Source organism: Oncorhynchus keta, chromosome 1, assembly GCF_023373465.1.
Source record: "Oncorhynchus keta strain PuntledgeMale-10-30-2019 chromosome 1, Oket_V2, whole genome shotgun sequence".
Lineage (NCBI taxonomy): Eukaryota > Metazoa > Chordata > Actinopteri > Salmoniformes > Salmonidae > Oncorhynchus > Oncorhynchus keta.
In genome coordinates this window covers 92,955,950-92,982,039 of record NC_068421.1, presented here as the reverse complement: position 1 = coordinate 92,982,039, position 26,090 = coordinate 92,955,950, and the positions used below count along the sequence as shown (strand labels likewise).

Sequence of the window (26,090 nt, the reverse complement as noted above, 5' to 3'; positions counted from 1 at the left end):
TATCTGCCTCTCTGAGGAGAGGACAACAGACAGTGGGGATCTGCCTCTCTGAGGAGAGGACAACAGACAGTAGTTATCTGCCTCTCTGAGGAGAGGACAACAGACAGTAGTTATCTGCCTCTCTGAGGAGAGGACAACAGACAGTAGTTATCTGCCTCTCTGAGGAGAGGACAACAGACAGTAGGGATCTGCCTCTCTGAGGAGAGGACAACAGACAGTAGTTATCTGCCTCTCTGAGGAGAGGACAACAGACAGTAGTTATCTGCCTCTCTGAGGAGAGGACAACAGACAGTAGTTATCTGCCTCTCTGAGGAGAGGACAACAGACAGTAGGGATCTGCCTCTCTGAGGAGAGGACAACAGACAGTAGTTATCTGCCTCTCTGAGGAGAGGACAACAGACAGTAGTTATCTTCCTCTCTGAGGAGAGGACAACAGACAGTGGGGATCTTCCTCTCTGAGGAGAGGACAACAGACAGTGGGGATCTTCCTCTCTGAGGAGAGGCCAACAGACAGTAGTTATCTGCCTCTCTGAGGAGAGGACAACAGACAGTAGGGATCTTCCTCTCTGAGGAGAGGACAACAGACAGTGGGGATCTTCCTCTCTGAGGAGAGGACAACAGACAGTAGTTATCTTCCTCTCTGAGGAGAGGACAACAGACAGTGGGGATCTTCCTCTCTGAGGAGAGGACAACAGACAGTAGTTATCTGCCTCTCTGAGGAGAGGACAACAGACAGTAGTTATCTGCCTCTCTGAGGAGAGGACAACAGACAGTAGTTATCTGCCTCTCTGAGGAGAGGACAACAGACAGTAGTTTCTGCCTCTCTGAGGAGAGGACAACAGACAGTAGTTATCTTCCTCTCTGAGGAGAGGACAACAGACAGTGGGGATCTTCCTCTCTGAGGAGAGGACAACAGACAGTGGGGATCTTCCTCTCTGAGGAGAGGCCAACAGACAGTAGTTATCTGCCTCTCTGAGGAGAGGACAACAGACAGTAGTTATCTGCCTCTCTGAGGAGAGGACAACAGACAGTAGTTATCTGCTTCTCTGAGGAGAGGACAACAGACAGTAGTTATCTGCCTCTCTGAGGAGAGAACAACAGACAGTAGTTATCTGCCTCTCTGAGGAGAGGACAACAGACAGTAGTTATCTGCCTCTCTGAGGAGAGGACAACAGACAGTAGTTATCTGCCTCTCTGAGGAGAGGACAACAGACAGTAGTTATCTGCCTCTCTGAGGAGAGGACAACAGACAGTAGGGATCTGCCTCTCTGAGGAGAGGACAACAGACAGTAGTTATCTGCCTCTCTGAGGAGAGGACAACAGACAGTAGTTATCTGCCTCTCTGAGGAGAGGACAACAGACAGTAGTTATCTGCCTCTCTGAGGAGAGGACAACAGACAGTAGTTATCTGCCTCTCTGAGGAGAGGACAACAGACAGTAGTTATCTGCCTCTCTGAGGAGAGGACAACAGACAGTAGTTATCTGCCTCTCTGAGGAGAGGACAACAGACAGTAGTTATCTGCCTCTCTGAGGAGAGGACAACAGACAGTAGTTATCTGCCTCTCTGAGGAGAGGACAACAGACAGTAGTTATCTGCCTCTCTGAGGAGAGGACAACAGACAGTAGTTATCTGCCTCTCTGAGGAGAGGACAACAGACAGTAGTTATCTGCCTCTCTGAGGAGAGGACAACAGACAGTAGTTATCTGCCTCTCTGAGGAGAGGACAACAGACAGTAGTTATCTGCCTCTCTGAGGAGAGGACAACAGACAGTAGTTATCTGCCTCTCTGAGAAGAGGACAACAGACAGTAGGGATCTGCCTCTCTGAGGAGAGGACAACAGACAGTAGTTATCTGCCTCTCTGAGGAGAGGACAACAGACAGTAGTTATCTGCCTCTCTGAGAAGAGGACAACAGACAGTAGGGAACGCAACCACTCAGTGACTATTAGAGCACGAAGGCAACATGAGGTCGAAGGTTAAATTCCTGCATGGGGCATATGCGCCACCTTCAATGGTCACAGGTCTGTAAGTCACTCTGGATAAAAGAGATTAAGTGGCTACTAAATGAACATATCAGGATAACCACATACACGTGTTTTATAATGCATTGTGTGTTGACTGATAGCCATTGTGTTGACTGACTACTTACTAATAAAGAGTTCAATCGGGTAGAAGAACAAAAATCTGAGGAGTGTAGATATGACACCGACCTGTGTCTGTCAGCTCCGGATGCCTGCGCTGTACGTGGGCTTGTAAGTAGGAATAGTTGGTGAAGGACTTCTCACAGCATTGGCACTGAAAAATATCATAGTGTGGTCAGGGTGGAGGGGAGAGAGATGGTCAGGGTGGAGGGTACAGTATAGAGATGGTCAGGGTGGAGGGTACAGTATAGAGATGGTCAGGGTGGAGGGTACAGAGATGGTCAGGGTGGAGGGTACAGAGATGGTCAGGGTGGAGGGTATAGAGATGGTCAGGGTGGAGGGTAGAGAGATGGTCAGGGTGGAGGGTAGAGAGATGGTCAGGGTGGAGGGTAGAGATGGTCAGGGTGGAGGGTAGAGAGATGGTCAGGGTGGAGGGTAGAGAGATGGTCAGGGTGGAGGGGAGAGAGATGGTCAGGGTGGAGGGTAGAGAGATGGTCAGGGTGGAGGGTACAGAGATGGTCAGGGTGGAGGGTACAGAGATGGTCAGGGTGGAGAGTATAGTATAGAGATGGTCAGGGTGGAGAGTATAGTATAGAGATGGTCAGGGTGGAGGGTACAGAGATGGTCAGGGTGGAGGGTACAGAGATGGTCAGGGTGGAGGGTACAGTATAGAGATGGTCAGGGTGGAGGGTACAGAGATGGGAGGGTACAGAGATGGAGGGTGGAGGGTACAGAGATGGTCAGGGTGGAGGGTATAGAGATGGTCAGGGTGGAGGGTAGAGAGATGGTCAGGGTGGAGGGTAGAGAGATGGTCAGGGTGGAGGGTAGAGAGATGGTCAGGGTGGAGGGTAGAGAGATGGTCAGGGTGGATGGGTGGAGGGAGAGATGGTCAGGGTGGAGGGTAGAGAGATGGTCAGGGTGGAGATGGTCAGGGTGGAGGGTAGAGAGATGGTCAGGGTGGAGGTACAGAGATGGTCAGGGTGGAGGGTACAGAGATGGTCAGGGTGGAGGGTACAGAGATGGTCAGGGTGGAGAGTATAGTATAGAGATGGTCAGGGTGGAGGGTACAGAGATGGTCAGGGTGGTCAGAGTACAGGGATACAGAGATGGTCAGGGTGGAGGGTACAGAGATGGTCAGGGTGGAGGGTACAGTACAGAGATGGTCAGGGTGGAGGGTACAGAGATGGTCAGGGTGGAGGGTACAGAGATGGTCAGGGTGGAGGGTATAGAGATGGTCAGGGTGGAGGTACAGTACAGAGATGGTCAGGGTGGAGGGAGATGGTATAGAGATGGTCAGGGTGGAGGGTGCAGAGATGGTCAGGGTGGAGGGTACAGTATAGAGATGGTCAGGGTGGAGGGTACAGAGATGGTCAGGGGTGGAGATGATGGTCAGGGTGGAGGGTACAGAGATGGTCAGGGTGGAGAGATGGTCAGGGTGGAGGGGTATAGAGATGGTCAGGGTGGAGGGTACAGAGATGGTCAGGGTGGAGGGTACAGAGATGGTCAGGGTGGAGGGTACAGAGATGGTCAGGGTGGAGGGTATAGTATAGAGATGGTCAGGGTGGAGGGTATAGAGATGGTCAGTATAGAGATGGTCAGGTGGAGGGTACAGTACAGAGATGGTCAGGGTGGGGTACAGAGATGGTCAGGGTGGAGGGTACAGAGAGATGGTCAGGGTGGAGGGTACAGTAGAGAGATGGTCAGGGTGGAGGGTACAGAGATGGTCAGGGTGGAGGGTACAGAGATGGTCAGGGTGGAGGGTACAGAGATGGTCAGGGTGGAGGGTATAGAGATGGTCAGGGTGGAGAGTATAGAGATGGTCAGGGTGGAGAGTATAGAGATGGTCAGGGTGGAGGGTATAGAGATGGTCAGGGTGGAGGGTACAGTATAGAGATGGTCAGGGTGGAGGGTACAGTATAGAGATGGTCAGGGTGGAGGGTACAGTATAGAGATGGTCAGGTTGGAGGGTACAGTATAGAGATGGTCAGGGTGGAGGTAGTAGAGAGATGGTCAGGGTGGAGGGTACAGTATAGAGATGGTCAGGGTGGTGGGTATAGAGATGGTCAGGGTGGAGGGTACAGAGATGGTCAGGGTGGAGGGTACAGTATAGAGATGGTCAGGGTGGAGGGTACAGTACAGAGATGGTCAGGGTGGAGAGTATAGAGATGGTCAGGGTGGAGGGTACAGTATAGAGATGGTCAGGGTGGAGGGTACAGTATAGAGATGGTCAGGGTGGAGGGTACAGTATAGAGATGGTCAGGGTGGAGAGTATAGTATAGAGATGGTCAGGGTGGAGGGTGCAGAGATGGTCAGGGTGGAGGGTACAGAGATGGTCAGGGTGGAGGGTACAGAGATGGTCAGGGTGGAGGGTACAGAGATGGTCAGGGTGGAGGGTACAGTATAGAGATGGTCAGGGTGGAGGGTATAGAGATGGTCAGGGTGGAGGGTATAGAGATGGTCAGGGTGGAGGGTATAGAGATGGTCAGGGTGGAGGGTACAGAGATGGTCAGGGTGGAGGGTATAGAGATGGTCAGGGTGGAGGGTACAGTACAGAGATGGTCAGGGTGGAGGGTACAGAGATGGTCAGGGTGGAGGGTATAGAGATGGTCAGGGTGGAGGGTACAGTATAGAGATGGTCAGGGTGGAGGGTACAATATAGAGATGGTCAGGGTGGAGGTACAGTATAGAGATGGTCAGGGTGGAGAGTATAGTATAGAGATGGTCAGGGTGGAGAGTATAGTATAGAGATGGTCAGGGTGGAGGGTGCAGAGATGGTCAGGGTGGAGGGTAGAGAGATGGTCAGGGTGGAGGGTACAGTATAGAGATGGTCAGGGTGGAGGGTGCAGAGATGGTCAGGGTGGAGGGTACAGAGATGGTCAGGGTGGAGGGTATAGAGATGGTCAGGGTGGAGGGTACAGTATAGAGATGGTCGGGGTGGAGGGTACAGGGCAGGGCAGGGTGGAGGGTACAGAGATGGTCAGGGTGGAGGGTATAGTATAGAGATGGTCAGGGTGGAGGGTACAGTATAGAGATGGTCAGGGTGGAGAGTACAGAGATGGTCAGGGTGGAGGTGCAGAGATGGTCAGGGTGGAGGGTACAGAGATGGTCAGGGTGGAGGTACAGTATAGAGATGGTCAGGGTGGAGGGTACAGTACAGAGATGGTCAGGGTGGAGGGTACAGAGATGGTCAGGGTGGAGGATGCAGAGATGGTCAGGGTGGAGGTACAGAGATGGTCAGGGTGGTCAGGTGGAGGTACAGTATAGAGATGGTCAGGGTGGAGGGTACAGTACAGAGATGGTCAGGGTGGAGGGTACAGTATAGAGATGGTCATGGTGGAGGGTATAGTATAGAGATGGTCATGGTGGAGGGTATAGAGATGGTCAGGGTGGAGGGTGCAGAGATGGTCAGGGTGGAGGGTACAGAGATGGTCAGGGTGGAGGGTACAGTACAGAGATGGTCAGGGTGGAGGGTGCAGAGATGGTCAGGGTGGAGGTACAGAGATGGTCAGGGTGGAGGGTACAGTACAGAGATGGTCAGGGTGGAGGGTACAGTAGAGAGATGGTCAGGGTGGAGGGTATAGAGATGGTCAGGGTGGAGGGTACAGTATAGAGATGGTCAGGGTGGAGGGTCAGAGATGGTCAGGTGGAGGGTACAGTATAGAGATGGTCAGGGTGGAGGGTACAGTATAGAGATGGTCAGGGTGGAGGGTATAGAGATGGTCAGGGTGGAGGGTACAGTATAGAGATGGTCAGGGATGGTCAGGGTGGAGGTACAGTACAGAGATGGTCAGGGTGGGTGGATGGTGGGGACAGTAGAGATGGTCAGGGTGGAGTACAGTACAGAGATGGTCAGGGTGGAGGGTACAGAGATGGTCAGGGTGGAGGGTACAGAGATGGTCAGGGTGGAGGTACAGTACAGAGATGGTCAGGGTGGAGGGTACAGTATAGAGATGGTCAGGGTGGAGGGTACAGTATAGAGATGGTCAGGGTGGAGGGTACAGAGATGGTCAGGGTGGAGGTACAGTACAGAGATGGTCAGGGTGGAGGGTATAGAGATGGTCAGGGTGGAGGGTATAGAGATGGTCAGGGTGGAGGGTACAGAGATGGTCAGGGTGGAGGGTATAGAGATGGTCAGGGTGGAGGGTATAGAGATGGTCAGGGTGGAGGTACAGTATAGAGATGGTCAGGGTGGAGGGTATAGAGATGGTCAGGGTGGAAGTACAGAGATGGTCAGGGTGGAGGTATAGAGATGGTCAGGGTGGAGGGTATAGAGATGGTCAGGGTGGAGACAGTATAGAGATGGTCAGGGTGGAGGTACAGAGTATGGAGAGATGGTCAGGGTGGAGGGTATAGAGATGGTCAGGGTGGAGGTATAGAGATGGTCAGGGTGGAGGTATAGAGATGGTCAGGGTGGAGGTACAGTATAGAGATGGTCAGGGTGGAGGGACAGTATAGAGATGGTCAGGGTGGAGGTACAGTATAGAGATGGTCAGGGTGGAGGGTATAGAGATGGTCAGGGTGGAGGGTACAGTATAGAGATGGTCAGGGTGGAGGGTACAGTATAGAGATGGTCAGGGTGGATGGTACAGTATAGAGATGGTCAGGTTGGAGGGTAGAGAGATGGTCAGGGTGGAGGGTACAGTATAGAGATGGTCAGGGTGGAGAGTATAGTATAGAGATGGTCAGGGTGGAGAGTATAGTATAGAGATGGTCAGGGTGGAGGGTACAGTATAGAGATGGTCAGGGTGGAGGGTACAGAGATGGTCAGGGTGGAGGGTACAGAGATGGTCAGGGTGGAGGGTACAGTATAGAAATGGTCAGGGTGGAGGTATAGTATAGAGATGGTCAGGGTGGAGGTATAGAGATGGTCAGGGTGGAGGTACAGAGATGGTCAGGGTGGAGGGTACAGTATAGAGATGGTCAGGGTGGAGAGTATAGAGATGGTCAGGGTGGAGGGTACAGTATAGAGATGGTCAGGGTGGAGGGTATAGTATAGAGATGGTCAGGGTGGAGGGTATAGAGATGGTCAGGGTGGAGGGTGCAGAGATGGTCAGGGTGGAGGGTACAGTATAGAGATGGTCAGGGTGGAGGGTACAGAGATGGTCAGGGTGGAGGGTACAGAGATGGTCAGGGTGGAGGGTACAGAGATGGTCAGGGTGGAGGGTATAGAGATGGTCAGGGTGGAGAGTATCGAGATGGTCAGGGTGGAGAGTATAGAGATGGTCAGGGTGGAGGGTATAGAGATGGTCAGGGTGGAGGGTACAGTATAGAGATGGTCAGGGTGGAGGGTATAGAGATGGTCAGGGTGGAGGGTACAGTATAGAGATGGTCAGGGTGGAGGGTACAGTATAGAGATGGTCAGGGTGGAGGGTACAGTATAGAGATGGTCAGGTGGAGGGTACAGTATAGAGATGGTCAGGGTGGAGGGTAGAGAGATGGTCAGGGTGGAGGGTACAGTATAGAGATGGTCAGGGTGGAGAGTATAGTATAGAGATGGTCAGGGTGGAGAGTATAGTATAGAGATGGTCAGGGTGGAGGGTGCAGAGATGGTCAGGGTGGAGGGTACAGAGATGGTCAGGGTGGAGGGTACAGTATAGAAATGGTCAGGGTGGAGGGTACAGTATAGAGATGGTCAGGGTGGAGAGTATAGAGATGGTCAGGGTGGAGGGTACAGTATAGAGATGGTCAGGGTGGAGGGTATAGTATAGAGATGGTCAGGGTGGAGGTACAGTATAGAGATGGTCAGGGTGGAGGTACAGTATAGAGATGGTCAGGGTGGAGGGTACAGTATAGAGATGGTCAGGGTGGAGGGTACAGAGATGGTCAGGGTGGAGGGTACAGAGATGGTCAGGGTGGAGGGTACAGAGATGGTCAGGGTGGAGGGTACAGTATAGAGATGGTCAGGGTGGAGGGTATAGAGATGGTCAGGGTGGAGGGTACAGTATAGAGATGGTCAGGGTGGAGGTACAGTATAGAGATGGTCAGGGTGGAGGGTACAGTATAGAGATGGTCAGGGTGGAGAGTATAGTATAGAGATGGTCAGGGTGGAGAGTATAGTATAGAGATGGTCAGGGTGGAGGGTACAGAGAGTCAGGGTGGAGGGTACAGAGATGGTCAGGGTGGAGGGTACAGTATAGAAATGGTCAGGGTGGAGGTACAGTATAGAGATGGTCAGGGTGGAGTATAGGCAGAGATGGTCAGGGTGGAGGGTATAGAGATGGTCAGGGTGGAGGTACAGTATAGAGATGGTCAGGGTGGAGGGTACAGTATAGAGATGGTCAGGGTGGAGGTACAGTATAGAGATGGTCAGGGTGGAGGGTACAGAGATGGTCAGGGTGGATGGTCAGGGGTACAGTATAGAGATGGTCAGGGTGGAGGGTACAGTATAGAGATGGTCAGGGTGGAGGTACAGTATCAGAGATGGTCAGGGTGGAGGTATAGAGATGGTCAGGGTGGAGGGTACAGAGAGATGGTCAGGGTATAGAGATGGTCAGGGTGGAGGGTACAGTATAGAGATGGTCAGGGTGGAGGGTACAGTATAGAGATGGTCAGGGTGGAGGGTACAGTATAGAGATGGTCAGGGTGGAGGTACAGTATAGAGATGGTCAGGGTATAGAGATGGTCAGGGTGGAGTATAGTATAGAGATGGTCAGGGTGGAGCAAGTATAGTATAGAGATGGTCAGGGTGGAGGGTGCAGAGATGGTCAGGTGGAGGTACAGAGATGGTCAGGGTGGAGGTACAGTATAGAAATGGTCAGGGTGGAGGTACAGTATAGAGATGGTCAGGGTGGAGGTACAGTATAGAGATGGTCAGGGTGGAGGGTACAGTATAGAGATGGTCAGGGTGGAGGGTACAGTATAGAGATGGTCAGGTGGAGGTATATAGAGATGGTCAGGTGGAGGTACAGTATAGAGATGGTCAGGTGGAGAGTATAGTATAGAGATGGTCAGGGTGGAGGGTACAGAGATGGTCAGGGTGGAGGGTACAGAGATGGTCAGGGTGGAGGTACAGTATAGAGATGGTCAGGGTGGAGGGTACAGTATAGAGATGGTCAGGGTGGAGGGTATAGAGATGGTCAGGTGGATGGTACAGAGATGGTCAGGTGGAGGGTACAGTATAGAGATGGTCAGGGTGGAGAGTATAGTATAGAGATGGTCAGGGTGGAGGGTGCAGAGATGGTCAGGGTGGACGGTACAGAGATGGTCAGGGTGGAGGGTACAGTATAGAAATGGTCAGGGTGGAGGGTACAGTATAGAGATGGTCAGGGTGGAGAGTATAGAGATGGTCAGGGTGGAGGGTACAGTATAAAGATGGTCAGGGTGGAGGGTACAGAGATGGTCAGGGTGGAGGGTACAGTATAGAGATGGTCAGGGTGGAGGGTACAGTATAGAGATGGTCAGGGTGGAGGGTACAGTACAGAGATGGTCAGGGTGGAGGGTACAGAGATGGTCAGGATAGAGGGTACAGAGATGGTCAGGGTGGAGGGTACAGAGAGGGTCAGGGTGGAGGGTACAGTATAGAGATGGTCAGGGTGGAGGGTATAGAGATGGTCAGGGTGGAGGGTACAGAGATGGTCAGGGTGGAGGGTACAGAGATGGTCAGGATGGAGGTACAGAGATGGTCAGGGTGGAGGGTACAGAGATGGTCAGGGTGGAGGTACAGTATAGAGATGGTCAGGGTGGAGGTATAGTATAGAGATGGTCAGGGTGGGAGTATAGTATAGAGATGGTCAGGGTGGAGGGTACAGAGATGGTCAGGGCACAGTATAGAGATGGTCAGGGTGGAGGGTACAGTATAGAGATGGTCAGGGGTGGAGGTACAGTATAGAGATGGTCAGGTGGAGAAGTATAGTATAGAGATGGTCAGGGTGGAGAGTATAGTATAGAGATGGTCAGGGTGGAGGGTGCAGAGATGGTCAGGGTGGAGGGTACAGAGATGGTCAGGGTGGAGGTACAGTATAGAGATGGTCAGGGTGGAGGTACAGTATAGAGATGGTCAGGGTGGAGGGTATAGAGATGGTCAGGGTGGAGGGTACAGTATAGAGATGGTCAGGGTGGAGGGTACAGTACAGAGATGGTCAGGGTGGAGGGTACAGTATAGAGATGGTCAGGGTGGAGGTACAGTATAGAGATGGTCAGGGTGGAGGGTACAGTATAGAGATGGTCAGGTGGAGAGTATAGAGATGGTATAGAGATGGTCAGGTGTGGTATAGAGATGGTCAGTGGAGGGTACAGAGATGGTCAGGTGGAGAGAGTGGTCAGTATAGAGATGGTCAGGGTGGAGGGTGCAGAGATGGTCAGGGTGGAGGTATAGAGATGGTCAGGGTGGACAGTATAGAGATGGTCAGGGTGGAGATGGTCACAGTATAGAGATGGTCAGGTGGAGGTACAGTATAGAGATGGTCAGGGTGGAGGGTATAGAGATGGTCAGGGTGGAGGGTCAGAGATGGTGGGTGGAGGGTATAGAGATGGTCAGGGTGGAGGGTACAGTATAGAGATGGTCAGGTGGAGGGAGAGGTCAGGGTGGAGGGTACAGTATAGAGATGGTCAGGGTGGAGGGTACAGAGATGGTCAGGGTGGAGGGTATAGAGATGGTCAGGGTGGAGGGTACAGTATAGAGATGGTCAGGGTGGAAGTATAGAGATGGTCAGGGTGGAGGGTACAGAGATGGTCAGGTGGAGGGTATAGAGATGGTCAGGGTGGAGGGTACAGAGATGGTCAGGGTGGAAGTATAGAGATGGTCAGGGTGGAGGGTACAGTATAGAGATGGTCAGGGTGGAGGGTATAGAGATGGTCAGGGTGGACAGTATAGAGATGGTCAGGGTGGAGGGTACAGAGATGGTCAGGTGGTCAGAGATGGAGGTGGAGGGTATAGAGATGGTCAGGGTGGAGGGTACAGTATAGAGATGGTCAGGGTGGGGTGGAGACAGTATAGAGATGGTCAGGGTGGAGGGTACAGTATAGAGATGGTCAGGGTGGAGGGTACAGAGATGGTCAGGGTGGAGTACAGTACAGAGATGGTCAGGGTGGAGGGTACAGAGATGGTCAGGGTGGAGGGTACAGAGATGGTCAGGGTGAGTGGCAGTCAGAGATGGTCAGGGTGGACAGTATAGAGATGGTCAGGTGGAGGGTACAGAGATGGTCAGGGTGGAGGGTACAGAGATGGTCAGGGTGGAGGTACAGAGATGGTCAGGTGGAGGGTACAGTATAGAGATGGTCAGGGTGGAGTATAGTACAGAGATGGTCAGGTGGAGGGTACAGAGATGGTCAGGGGTGGAGGGTACAGAGATGGTCAGGGTGGAGGTACAGTACAGAGATGGTCAGGTGGAGGGTATAGAGATGGTCAGGGTGGAGGGTACAGAGATGGTCAGGGTGGAGAAGTACAGAGATGGTCAGGGTGGAGGGTATAGAGATGGTCAGGGTGGAGGGTACAGAGATGGTCAGGGTGGAGGGTATAGAGATGGTCAGGTGGAGGGTACAGAGATGGTCAGGGTGGAGGGTACACAGTATAGAGATGGTCAGGGTGGTACAGAGTGGTCAGTATAGAGATGGTCAGGTGGAGGGTACAGAGATGGTCAGGGTAGTATAGAGATGGTCAGGGTGGAGGGTACAGTATAGAGATGGTCAGGTGGAGGGTACAGTATAGAGATGGTCAGGGTGGAGGTACAGAGATGGTCAGGGTGGAGGGATGACAGAGATGGTCAGGGTGGATAGAGATGGTCAGGGTGGAGGTACAGTATAGAGATGGTCAGGGTGGAGGGTACAGAGATGGTCATGGAGAGATGGTCAGGGTGGAGGGTACAGTATAGTAGATGGAGGTCAGGGTGGTCAGGTGGAGGGCAACAGTATAGAGATGGTCAGGTGGAGGGTACAGTATAGAGATGGTCAGGGTGGAGGTACAGAGATGGTCAGGGTGGAGGGTACAGAGATGGTCAGGGTGGTACAGTATAGAGATGGTCAGGGTGGAGGGTACAGAGATGGTCAGGTGGAGGGTACAGAGATGGTCAGGGTGGAGGGTACAGAGATGGTCAGTGGATAGAGATGGTCAGGGTGGAGGGTCAGAGTGGAGGGTGGACAGTATAGAGATGGTCAGGGTGGAGGGTACAGAGATGGTCAGTATAGAGATGGTCAGGGTGGAGGTATAGAGATGGTCAGGGTGGAGGGTACAGAGATGGTCAGGTGGAGGGTATAGAGATGGTCAGGGTGGAGGGTATAGAGATGGTCAGGGTGGAGGTACAGAGATAGAGATGGTCAGGGTGGAGGGTACAGAGATGGTCAGGGTGGAGGTACAGTATAGAGATGGTCAGGGTGGAGGGTACAGAGAGAGGGTACAGAGATGGTCAGGGTGGAGGTACAGTATAGAGATGGTCAGGGTAGTATAGAGATGGTCAGGGTGGGGGTACAGAGATGGTCAGGGTGGAGGGTATAGAGATGGTCAGGGTGGAGGGTACAGAGATGGTCAGGGTGGAGTATAGTATAGAGATGGTCAGGGTGGAGGGTACAGAGATGGTCAGGTGGAGGGTATAGAGATGGTCAGGGTGGAGGGTACAGAGATGGTCAGGGTGGAGGTCTTACAGTACAGAGATGGTCAGGGTGGAGGGTACAGTATAGAGATGGTCAGGGTGGAGAGATGGTCAGTATAGAGATGGTCAGGGTGGAGGGTACAGAGATGGTCAGGGTGGAGGGTACAGAGATGGTCAGGGTGGAGGGTACAGTATAGAGATGGTCAGGGTGGAGGGTACAGTATAGAGATGGTCAGGGTGGAGGGTATAGAGATGGTCAGGGTGGAGGGTACAGAGAGATGGTCAGGGTGGAGGGTACAGTATAGATGGTCAGGGTGGAGGGTACAGTATAGAGATGGTCAGGGTGGAGGGTACAGAGATGGTCAGGGTGGAGGGTCAGAGATGGAGGATGGAGGTCAGGGTGGAGGGTACAGTACAGAGATGGTCAGGTGGAGGGGTATAGAGATGGTCAGGGTGGAGGGTACAGAGATGGTCAGGGTGGAGGGTACAGAGATGGTCAGAGTGGAGGGTACAGAGATGGTCAGGGTGGAGGGTATAGAGATGGTCAGGGTGGAGGGTACAGTATAGAGATGGTCAGGGTGGAGGGTACAGAGATGGTCAGGGTGGAGGTACAGAGATGGTCAGGGTGGAGGGTACAGAGATGGTCAGGGTGGAGTATAGAGATGGTCAGGGTGGAGGGTACAGAGATGGTCAGGGTGGAGGTACAGTAGAGATGGTCAGGGTGGAGGTACAGTACAGAGAGTCAGGTGGAGGGTACAGAGATGGTCAGGGTGGAGGGTACAGTATAGAGATGGTCAGGGTGGAGTATAGAGATGGTCAGGGTGGAGGGTACAGAGATGGTCAGTATAGAGATGGTCAGGGTGGAGGGTATAGAGATGGTCAGGGTGGAGGTACAGAGATGGTCAGGGTGGAGAGTATAGATGGTCAGGGTGGAGATGGTCAGGTGGAGGGTACAGAGATGGTCAGGGTGGAGGGTACAGAGATGGTCAGGGTGGAGGTACAGTACAGAGATGGTCAGGGTGGAGGGTACAGAGATGGTCAGGTGGAGGGTACAGAGATGGTCAGGTGGAGGGTACAGAGATGGTCAGGGTGGAGGGTACAGAGATGGTCAGGGTGGAGGTACAGTATAGAGATGGTCAGGGTGGAGGTACAGTATAGAGATGGTCAGGGTGGAGGTACAGAGATGGTCAGGGTGGAGGGTACAGAGATGGTCAGGGTGGAGGGTACAGTATAGAGATGGTCAGGGTGGAGGGTATAGAGATGGTCAGGGTATAGAGATGGTCAGGGTGGAGGGTATAGAGATGGTCAGGGTGGAGGGCACAGAGATGGTCAGGTCAGGGTGGAGGGGTGGAGGTATAGAGATGGTCAGGGTGGAGAGTATAGAGATGGTCAGGGTGTACAGAGATGGTCACAGTATAGAGATGGTCAGGGTGGAGGGTACAGTATAGAGATGGTCAGGGTGGAGGGTACAGAGATGGTCAGGGTGGAGGGTACAGTATAGAGATGGTCAGGGTGGAGGTACAGAGATGGTCAGGGTGGAGGGTACAGAGATGGTCAGGTGGTATAGAGATGGTCAGGGTGGAGGTACAGTATAGAGATGGTCAGGGTGGAGGGTACAGAGATGGTCAGGGTGGAGGGTACAGAGATGGTCAGGGTGGAGGTACAGAGATGGTCAGGGTGGAGGGTACAGAGATGGTCAGGTGGTCAGAGATGGTCAGGTGGAGGGTATAGAGATGGTCAGGGTGGAGGTACAGAGATGGAGGTGGTCAGAGATGGTCAGGGTGGAGTATAGAGATGGTCAGGGTGGAGGGTACAGAGATGGTCGGGGTGGAGGGTGGTAGAGATGGTCAGGGTGGAGGGTACAGTATAGAGATGGTCAGGGTGGAGGGTACAGTATAGAGATGGTCAGGTGGAGGGTACAGAGATGGTCAGGTGGAGGGTACAGTATAGAGATGGTCAGGGTGGAGGTACAGTATAGAGATGGTCAGGGTGGAGGGTATAGAGATGGTCAGTATAGAGATGGTCAGGGTGGAGGTATAGAGATGGTCAGGGTGGAGGGTACAGTATAGATGGTCAGGGTGGAGGGTACAGAGATGGTCAGGTGGAGGGCACAGTATAGAGATGGTCAGGGTGGAGGAGTATAGTATAGAGATGGTCAGGGTGGAGGTACAGTATAGAGATGGTCAGGGTGGAGGTACAGAGATGGTCAGGTGGAGGTACAGAGATGGTCAGGGGTGGAGGGTACAGATACAGAGATGGTCAGGTGGAGGGTACAGTATAGAGATGGTCAGGGTGGAGGGTACAGTATAGAGATGGTCAGGGTGGAGGGTACAGAGATGGTCAGGGTGGAGGGTATAGAGATGGTCAGGGTGGAGGGCACAGAGATGGTCAGGTGGAGGGTACAGAGATGGTCAGGTGGAGGTATAGAGATGGTCAGGGTGGAGGGTACAGAGATGGTCAGGTGGATACAGAGATGGTCAGGTGGAGTATAGAGATGGTCAGGGTGGAGGGTATAGAGATGGTCAGGGTGGAGGGTACAGAGATGGTCAGGGTGGAGGGTACAGAGATGGTCAGGGTGGAGTATACAGAGATGGTCAGGGGTGGAGGGTACAGGGTACAGAGAGATGGTCAGGGTGGAAGTACAGAGATGGTCAGGGTGGAGGGTACAGAGATGGTCAGGGTGGAGGGTACAGAGATGGTCAGGGTGGAGGTACAGAGATGGTCAGGGTAGTATAGAGATGGTCAGGGTGGAGGTACAGAGATGGTCAGGTGGAGGGTACAGAGATGGTCAGGGTGGAGGGTACAGAGATGGTCAGGTGGAGGGTACAGAGATGGTCAGGTGGAGGGTACAGTATAGAGATGGTCAGGGTGGAGGACACAGAGATGGTCAGGGTGGAGGGGAGATGGTCAGGGTGGATAGAGATGGTCAGGTGGAGGTACAGAGATGGTCAGGGTGGAGGGTACAGAGATGGTCAGGGTGGAGGGTACAGAGATGGTCAGGTGGAGGGTACAGAGATGGTCAGGTGGAGGGTATAGGATGGTCAGGGTGGAGGGTACAGAGATATCAGAGATGGTCAGGGTGGAGGGTGGAGTATAGAGATGGTCAGGGTGGAGGGTACAGAGATGGTCAGGTGGTATAGAGATGGTCAGGGTGGAGGGTACAGTGTAGATGGTCAGGGTGGAGGGTACAGAGATGGTCAGGGTGGAGGGCGCAGTATAGAGATGGTCAGGGTGGAGGGTACAGTATAGAGATGGTCAGGGTGGAGGGTACAGTATAGAGATGGTCAGGGGTGGAGGGTATAGAGATGGTCAGGGTGGAGGGTACAGAGATGGTCAGGGTGGAGGGTATAGAGATGGTCAGGGTGGAGGTACAGAGATGGTCAGGGTGGAGGGTATAGAGATGGTCAGGGTGGAGGGTACAGAGATGGTCAGGGTGGAGAGTATAGAGATGGTCAGGGTGGAGGGTACAGAGATGGTATAAGTATAGAGATGGTCAGGGTGGAGGGTACAGAGATGGTCAGGGTGGAGGGTACAGAGATGGTCAGGGTGGAGGGTATAGAGATGGTCAGGGTGGAGGGTACAGAGATGGTCAGGGGTGGAGGGTACAGAGATGGTCAGGGTGGAGGGTACAGAGATGGTCAGGGTGGAGGTACAGTATAGAGATGGTCAGGGTGGAGGGTACAGAGATGGTCAGGGTGGAGGGTATAGAGATGGTCAGGGTGGAGGGTATAGAGATGGTCAGGGTGGAGGGTACAGAGATGGTCAGGGTGGAGGGTACAGAGATGGTCAGGGTGGAGGGTATAGAGATGGTCAGGGTGGAGGGTACAGAGATGGTCAGGGTGGAGAGTATAGAGATGGTCAGGGTGGAAGTACAGAGATGGTCAGGTGGAGGGTATAGAGATGGTCAGGGTGGAGAGTATAGAGATGGTCAGGGTGGAGGGTACAGAGATGGTCAGGGTGGAGGGTACAGAGATGGTCAGGGTGGAGGTACAGAGATGGTCAGGGTGGAGGGTACAGAGATGGTCAGGGTGGAGGGTATAGAGATGGTCAGGGTGGAGGTACAGAGATGGTCAGGGTGGAGGTACAGAGATGGTCAGGGTGGAGGGTACAGTATAGAGATGGTCAGGGTGGAGGTACAGTGTAGAGATGGTCAGGGTGGAGGTACAGAGATGGTCAGGGTGGAGGGTACAGAGATGGTCAGGGTGGAGGGTACAGTATAGAGATGGTCAGGGTGGAGGGTACAGTATAGAGATGGTCAGGGTGGAGGGTACAGAGATGGTCAGGGTGGAGGGTATAGAGATGGTCAGGGTGGAGGGTACAGAGATGGTCAGGGTGGAGGGTATAGAGATGGTCAGGGTGGAGGGTATAGAGATGGTCAGGTGGAGGGTACAGAGATGGTCAGGGTGGAGAGTATAGAGATGGTCAGGGTGGAGGGTACAGAGATGGTCAGGGTGGAGGGTACAGTATAGAGATGGTCAGGGTGGAGGGTACAGAGATGGTCAGGGTGGAGGGTACAGAGATGGTCAGGGTGGAGGGTACAGAGATGGTCAGGGTGGAGGGTACAGAGATGGTCAGGGTGGAGGGTACAGAGATGGTCAGGGTGGAGGGTACAGAGATGGTCAGGGTGGAGGGTACAGTATAGAGATGGTCAGGGTGGAGGGTACAGAGATGGTCAGGGTGGAGGGTATAGAGATGGTCAGGGTGGAGGGTACAGTATAGAGATGGTCAGGGTGGAGGGTACAGAGATGGTCAGGGTGGAGGGTACAGAGATGGTCAGGGTGGAGGGTATAGAGATGGTCAGGGTGGAGGGTACAGAGATGGTCAGGGTGGAGAGTATAGAGATGGTCAGGGTGGAGAGTATAGAGATGGTCAGGGTGGAGGGTACAGAGATGGTCAGGGTGGAGGGTACAGAGATGGTCAGGGTGGAGGGTACAGAGATGGTCAGGGTGGAGAGTATAGAGATGGTCAGGGTGGAGAGTATAGAGATGGTCAGGGTGGAGGGTACAGAGATGGTCAGGGTGGAGGTACAGAGATGGTCAGGGTGGAGGGTACAGAGATGGTCAGGGTGGAGGTATAGAGATGGTCAGGGTGGAGGGTACAGAGATGGTCAGGGTGGAGGGTACAGAGATGGTCAGGGTGGAGGGTACAGTATAGAAATGGTCAGGGTGGAGGTACAGTATAGAGATGGTCAGGGTGGAGGGTAGAGAGATGGTCAGGGTGGAGGGTACAGTACAGAGATGGTCAGGGTGGAGGTACAGAGATGGTCAGGGTGGAGGGTACAGAGATGGTCAGGGTGGAAGTATAGAGATGGTCAGGGTGGAGGGTATAGAGATGGTCAGGGTGGAGGTACAGAGATGGTCAGGGTGGAGGGTACAGAGATGGTCAGGGTGGAGGGTACAGAGATGGTCAGGGTGGAGGGTACAGAGATGGTCAGGGTGGAGGGTACAGAGATGGTCAGGGTGGAGGGTATAGAGATGGTCAGGGTGGAGGGTACAGAGATGGTCAGGGTGGAGGGTATAGAGATGGTCAGGGTGGAGGGTACAGAGATGGTCAGGGTGGAGGGTATAGAGATGGTCAGGGTGGAGGGTATAGAGATGGTCAGGGTGGAGGGTACAGAGATGGTCAGGGTGGAGGGTACAGAGATGGTCAGGGTGGAGGGTATAGAGATGGTCAGGGTGGAGGGTATAGAGATGGTCAGGGTGGAGGGTACAAAGATGGTCAGGGTGGAGGGTACAGAGATGGTCAGGGTGGAGGGTACAGAGATGGTCAGGGTGGAGGGTATAGAGATGGTCAGGGTGGAGGGTACAGAGATGGTCAGGGTGGAGGGTACAGTATAGAGATGGTCAGGGTGGAGGGTACAGTATAGAGATGGTCAGGGTGGAGGGTACAGAGATGGTCAGGGTGGAGGGTACAGAGATGGTCAGGGTGGAGAGTACAGAGATGGTCAGGGTGGAGGGTACAGAGATGGTCAGGGTGGAGGGTACAGAGATGGTCAGGGTGGAGGGTACAGAGATGGTCAGGGTGGAGGGTACAGAGATGGTCAGGGTGGAGGGTATAGAGATGGTCAGGGTGGAGGGTACAGAGATGGTCAGGGTGGAGGGTACAGAGATGGTCAGGGTGGAGGGTACAGAGATGGTCAGGGTGGAGGGTACAGAGATGGTCAGGGTGGAGGGTACAGAGATGGTCAGGGTGGAGGGTACAGAGATGGTCAGGGTGGAGGGTACAGAGATGGTCAGGGTGGAGGGTACAGAGATGGTCAGGGTGGAGGGTATAGAGATGGTCAGGGTGGAGGATACAGAGATGGTCAGGGTGGAGGGTACAGTATAGAGATGGTCAGGGTGGAGGGTACAGAGATGGTCAGGGTGGAGGGTATAGAGATGGTCAGGGTGGAGGGTACAGTATAGAGATGGTCAGGGTGGAGGGTACAGTATAGAGATGGTCAGGGTGGAGGGTACAGTATAGAGATGGTCAGGGTGGAGGGTACAGAGATGGTCAGGGTGGAGGGTACAGAGATGGTCAGGGTGGAGGGTACAGAGATGGTCAGGGTGGAGGGTACAGAGATGGTCAGGGTGGAGGGTACAGAGATGGTCAGGGTGGAGGGTACAGAGATGGTCAGGGTGGAGGGTACAGAGATGGTCAGGGTGGAGGGTACAGAGATGGTCAGGGTGGAGGGTATAGAGATGGTCAGGGTGGAGGGTACAGAGATGGTCAGGGTGGAGGGTACAGAGATGGTCAGGGTGGAGGGTATAGAGATGGTCAGGGTGGAGGGTACAGAGATGGTCAGGGTGGAGGGTATAGAGATGGTCAGGGTGGAGGGTATAGAGATGGTCAGGGTGGAGGGTACAGAGATGGTCAGGGTGGAGGGTACAGAGATGGTCAGGGTGGAGGGGTACAGTATAGAGATGGTCAGGGTGGAGGGTACAGTATAGAGATGGTCAGGGTGGAGGGTACAGAGATGGTCAGGGTGGAGGGTACAGAGATGGTCAGGGTGGAGGGTACAGTATAGAGATGGTCAGGGTGGAGGGTACAGTATAGAGATGGTCAGGGTGGAGGGTATAGAGATGGTCAGGGTGGAGGGTACAGAGATGGTCAGGGTGGAGGGTATAGAGATGGTCAGGGTGGAGGTACAGAGATGGTCAGGGTGGAGGGTATAGAGATGGTCAGGGTGGAGGGTACAGAGATGGTCAGGGTGGAAGTATAGAGATGGTCAGGGTGGAGGGTACAGAGATGGTCAGGGTGGAGGGTACAGAGATGGTCAGGGTGGAGGGTACAGTATAGAGATGGTCAGGGTGGAGGGTACAGAGATGGTCAGGGTGGAGGGTACAGAGATGGTCAGGGTGGAGGGTACAGAGATGGTCAGGGTGGAGGGTACAGAGATGGTCAGGGTGGAGGGTACAGAGATGGTCAGGGTGGAGGGTATAGAGATGGTCAGGGTGGAGGGTACAGAGATGGTCAGGGTGGAGGGTACAGAGATGGTCAGGGTGGAGGGTATAGAGATGGTCAGGGTGGAGGGTACAGAGATGGTCAGGGTGGAGGGTATAGAGATGGTCAGGGTGGAGGGTATAGAGATGGTCAGGGTGGAGGGTACAGAGATGGTCAGGGTGGAGGGTACAGAGATGGTCAGGGTGGAGGGTACAGTATAGAGATGGTCAGGGTGGAGGGTACAGTGTAGAGATGGTCAGGGTGGAGGGTACAGAGATGGTCAGGGTGGAGGGTACAGAGATGGTCAGGGTGGAGGGTACAGTATAGAGATGGTCAGGGTGGAGGGTACAGTATAGAGATGGTCAGGGTGGAGGGTATAGAGATGGTCAGGGTGGAGGGTACAGAGATGGTCAGGGTGGAGGGTATAGAGATGGTCAGGGTGGAGGGTACAGAGATGGTCAGGGTGGAGGGTATAGAGATGGTCAGGGTGGAGGGTACAGAGATGGTCAGGGTGGAGAGTATAGAGATGGTCAGGGTGGAGGGTACAGAGATGGTCAGGGTGGAGGGTACAGTATAGAGATGGTCAGGGTGGAGGGTACAGAGATGGTCAGGGTGGAGGGTACAGAGATGGTCAGGGTGGAGGGTAGAGATGGTCAGGGTGGAGGGTACAGAGATGGTCAGGGAGGAGGGTACAGAGATGGTCAGGGTGGAGGGTACAGAGATGGTCAGGGTGGAGGGTACAGTATAGAGATGGTCAGGGTGGAGGGTACAGAGATGGTCAGGGTGGAGGGTATAGAGATGGTCAGGGTGGAGGGTACAGTATAGAGATGGTCAGGGTGGAGGGTACAGAGATGGTCAGGGTGGAGGGTACAGAGATGGTCAGGGTGGAGGGTATAGAGATGGTCAGGGTGGAGGGTACAGAGATGGTCAGGGTGGAAGTATAGAGATGGTCAGGGTGGAAGTATAGAGATGGTCAGGGTGGAGGGTACAGAGATGGTCAGGGTGGAGGGTACAGAGATGGTCAGGGTGGAGGGTACAGAGATGGTCAGGGTGGAGGGTATAGAGATGGTCAGGGTGGAGAGTATAGAGATGGTCAGGGTGGAGGGTACAGAGATGGTCAGGGTGGAGGGTACAGAGATGGTCAGGGTGGAGGGTACAGAGATGGTCAGGGTGGAGGGTATAGAGATGGTCAGGGTGGAGGGTACAGAGATGGTCAGGGTGGAGGGTACAGAGATGGTCAGGGTGGAGGGTACAGTATAGAAATGGTCAGGGTGGAGGGTACAGTATAGAGATGGTCAGGGTGGAGGGTAGAGAGATGGTCAGGGTGGAGGGTACAGTACAGAGATGGTCAGGGTGGAGGGTACAGAGATGGTCAGGGTGGAGGGTACAGAGATGGTCAGGGTGGAGAGTATAGAGATGGTCAGGGTGGAGGGTATAGCGATGGTCAGGGTGGAGGGTATAGAGATGGTCAGGGTGGAGGGTACAGAGATGGTCAGGGTGGAGGGTACAGAGATGGTCAGGGTGGAGGGTACAGAGATGGTCAGGGTGGAGGGTACAGAGATGGTCAGGGTGGAGGGTATAGAGATGGTCAGGGTGGAGGGTATAGAGATGGTCAGGGTGGAGGGTATAGAGATGGTCAGGGTGGAGGGTACAGAGATGGTCAGGGTGGAGGGTATAGAGATGGTCAGGGTGGAGGGTATAGAGATGGTCAGGGTGGAGGGTACAGAGATGGTCAGGGTGGAGGGTACAGAGATGGTCAGGGTGGAGGGTATAGAGATGGTCAGGGTGGAGGGTATAGAGATGGTCAGGGTGGAGGGTACAGAGATGGTCAGGGTGGAGGGTACAGAGATGGTCAGGGTGGAGGGTACAGAGATGGTCAGGGTGGAGGGTATAGAGATGGTCAGGGTGGAGGGTACAGTATAGAGATGGTCAGGGTGGAGGGTACAGTATAGAGATGGTCAGGGTGGAGGGTACAGTACAGAGATGGTCAGGGTGGAGGGTATAGAGATGGTCAGGGTGGAGGGTACAGAGATGGTCAGGGTGGAGAGTATAGAGATGGTCAGGGTGGAGGGTACAGAGATGGTCAGGGTGGAGGGTACAGAGATGGTCAGGGTGGAGGGTACAGAGATGGTCAGGGGGTGGAGGGTACAGAGATGGTCAGGGTGGAGGGTATAGAGATGGTCAGGGTGGAGGGTACAGAGATGGTCAGGGTGGAGGGTACAGAGATGGTCAGGGTGGAGGGTACAGAGATGGTCAGGGTGGAGGGTACAGAGATGGTCAGGGTGGAGGGTACAGTATAGAGATGGTCAGGGTGGAGGGTACAGAGATGGTCAGGGTGGAGGGTACAGAGATGGTCAGGGTGGAGGGTACAGAGATGGTCAGGGTGGAGGGTATAGAGATGGTCAGGGTGGAGGGTACAGAGATGGTCAGGGTGGAGGGTACAGTACAGAGATGGTCAGGGTGGAGGGTACAGAGATGGTCAGGGTGGAGGGTATAGAGATGGTCAGGGTGGAGGGTACAGTATAGAGATGGTCAGGGTGGAGGGTACAGTATAGAGATGGTCAGGGTGGAGGGTACAGTATAGAGATGGTCAGGGTGGAGGGTACAGAGATGGTCAGGGTGGAGGGTACAGAGATGGTCAGGGTGGAGGGTACAGAGATGGTCAGGGTGGAGGGTACAGAGATGGTCAGGGTGGAGGGTACAGAGATGGTCAGGGTGGAGGGTACAGAGATGGTCAGGGTGGAGGGTATAGAGATGGTCAGCTGTCAGAAGAACGGGCATTCATAATGGCTTAGTGTTTTCCGTCATTCTTACAGACTGCAGAGTTTAAACATTTCATGGGGCATTTACTTAAACGAAACTGTGACAATGACAGTTGAAGTCAGAAGTGTACATACACCTTAGCCAAATACATTCCTGACATTTAATCCTAGTAGAAATTCCCCGTCTTAGGTCAGTTAGGATCACCACTTTATTTTAAAAATGTGAAATGTCAGAATAATAGTAGAGAGAATAATTTATTTCAGCTTTCATGTCTTTCATCACATTCACAGTGGGTCAGGAGTTTACATACACTCAATTAGTATTTGGTAGCATTGCCTTTAAATTGTTTAACTTGGGTGAAATGTTTTGGGTAGCCTTCCACAAGCTTCCCACAATAAATTGGGTGAATTTTGGCCCATTCCTCCTGACAGAGCTGGTGTAACTGAGTCAGGTTTGTAGGCCTCTTTGCTCGCACACGCTTTTTAGTTCTGCCCACAAATTTTCTATGGGATTGTGGTCAGTGCTTTGTGATGGCCACTCCAATACCTTGACTTCGTTGTCCTTATGCCATTTTGCCACAACTTTAGATGTGTGCTTGAGGTCATTGTCCATTTGGAAGACCCGTTTGCGACCAAGCTTTAACTTCCTGATTGATGTCTTGAGATGTTGCTTCAATATATCCACATAATTTTCCTTCCTCATGAAGCCATCTATTGTGTGAAGTGCATCAGTCCCTCCTGCATCAAAGCACCCCTCCAACATGATACTACCACCCCCGTGCTTCACGGTTGGGATGGTGTTCTTCGGCTTGCAAGTCTCCCCCTTTTTCCTCCAACATAATGATGGCCATTATGGCCAAACAGTTCTATTTTTGTTTCATCAGACCAGAGGACATTTTTCCAAAAAGCACCATCTTTGTCCTCATGTGCAGTTGAAAACTGTAGTCTGGCTTTTTTATGGCCGTTTTGGAGCAGTGGCTTCTTCCTTTCTGAGCGGCCTTTCAGGTTATGTTGATATAGGACTCGATCTTACTGTGAAAATAGATACTTTGGTACCTGTTTCCTCCAGCATCTTCACAAGGTCCTTTGCTGTTGTTCTGGGATTGATTTGTACTTTTCGCACCAAAGTACGTTCATCTCTAGGAGACAAAACGCGTCTCCATCCCGAGCGGTATGACAGCTGCGTGGTCCCATGGTGTTTATACTTGCGTATTATTGTTTGTACAGAAGAACGAGTTTGGAAATTGCTCCCAAGGATGAACCAGACTTGTGGAGGTCTACAATTTTTTTCTGACGTCTTGGCTGATTTCTTTTGATTTTCCCATGATGTCAAGCAAAGAGGCACAGAGTTTGAAGGTAAGCCTTGAAATACATCCACAGGTCCACCTCCAATTGACTCACTCAAATGATGTCAATCAGCCTAACAGAAGCTTCTAAAGCGTGACATAATTTTCTGGAATTTTCCAAGCTGTTTAAAGGCACAGTCAACTTAGTGTATGTACACTTTTGACCCACTGGAATTGTGACACAGTGAATTATAAGTGAAATAATCTGTCTGTAAACAATTGTTGGAAAAAATGACTTATGTCATGGACAAAGTAGATGTCCTAACCGACTTGCCAAAACTATAGTTTGTTCACAGGAAATTTGGGGAGTGGTTGAAAAACGAGTTTTATTTGACTCCAACCTAAGTGTATGTAAACTTCCGACTTCAACTGTAATAGCAATTAAATTATTGGTCAGGTGGACAAACGGGTTTAACGACATTGTGAGCTCATCAAACTGACATTTACAAATATGCTCACTTGATACTAAACCCAAGTATCACAAGCCAATTGGAAAGAATAAATTCAAGACAGCATTAAAGCGCAGAAGTGAGTTGATGGGTAGAAATAAAAGAATATCATTTGATGGTTCATCCGGATGTAAAAAGGGTGTGGTCCAAAGATAACGTTTACCTTGTGGTAGTTGTTGAAGCTAGCCTGTAGTAGAAGCTGCTGTGTGGCTAGCATCTTCTTCCTGAGTTTGCTCTCCTGTTTAGTGGCCTGTAGCTCAGAGTCCAGCCTGGCCCTCTCCTCTCCCTCTCGGTCTGCCTTAGAGAGGACCCCCTGTAGACGGTCCTCTAGCCCAGACACCTGGGAGCTCAGGTAGTCCTGACAGTGCAGCAGGTACTCTGTGCTGAGCTGGGACATACGTAGTAGGTTGACAAGGGCCGGGTCAGCAGGGCTACGGCAGTAGGGACACCTCTCGCCTTCAGGGATGCAGTTGGGGGTCAATTTTAAATGTAAACAGTCCTTGTTTGGTGCATTAAACCAATAAGCAATGAAGTAAAAAATAATAATAATAATAATAATTAATTAAATGGGAGGTTCACACACAAAAATGGACAAAAGTCAGGACAGTTTCAATTGAAATCATTGCTTTTCAATTGACTGAAGTGAAATGGAATTTGACCCCAGGACCAACCCTGCTCTGTTACCTGTGACATCACAGAAGGTGACAGCAGATATGTACTCCTGCAGTACGACCACGTCCATCTCCCTGGCCACGTGATCCACATCCAGGGCAGAGAGGCGCCGCCAGTCCATGGATTGAGTTCGGGCTCGGAAACGTAGGGGCTGCAGGGGGCCAGAGCTCCAGGAGGAGGGGAAAGAGAGGAGGCCGGACACAGGAGGGTCACTGGGGGTTCTGAACTGGCCAGGCATGGTGGTGTAGAATGAGGTAGGGTAGTTGCACTTGGAGGAGATGCTGCTGTGAAAGAAAGAAAGAAAGAAAGAAAGAAAGAAAGAAAGAAAGAAAGAAAGAAAGAAAGAAAGAAAGAAAGAAAGAAAGAAAGAAAGAAAGAAAGAAAGAAAGAAAGAAAGAGAACCCTATTAACACCGAACAAAAATAAAATGCAACATGCAAAGTGTTGGTCCAATGTTTCACGAGTTGAAATAAAAATATCCCAGAAATGTTCCATATGCGCAATAAAAAGCATATTTCTCTCGAAATTTTGTGCACAAATTTGTTTACATCCCCTGTTAGTGAGCATTTCTCCTTTGCCAAGATACTCCATCCACCTGACAGGTGTTACATATCAAGTTGATTAAACAGCATGATCATTACACAGGTGCACCTTGTGCTGGGGGACAATAATAGTCTCTCTAAAATGCGCCGTTTTGTCACACAACACAATACCACAGATGTCTCAAGTTTTGACTGCAGGAATATTCACCAGAGCTGTTGCCAGATAATTTAAT

General features: G+C 52.4%; 1 protein-coding gene across 4 annotated transcripts in view; it reads right to left on the bottom strand.

Moving 5' to 3' along the window:
* Window positions 1-26,090, bottom strand: part of dzip1l (DAZ interacting zinc finger protein 1-like) — a 75,996-nt gene that overhangs the window by 33,928 nt on the left and 15,978 nt on the right. For all 4 annotated transcript variants that reach the window (XM_052465994.1, XM_052465990.1, XM_052465993.1 and 1 more), the window contains exons 2-4: window positions 25,328-25,599; window positions 24,807-25,099; window positions 2,211-2,295 (exon numbers count right to left, since the gene is read on the bottom strand). In XM_052465994.1, coding sequence (XP_052321954.1) covers window positions 2,211-2,295; window positions 24,807-25,099; window positions 25,328-25,553 — 604 coding nt within the window. In that variant the 5' untranslated portion in view covers window positions 25,554-25,599. The remainder of the gene's footprint in view (window positions 1-2,210; window positions 2,296-24,806; window positions 25,100-25,327; window positions 25,600-26,090) is intronic.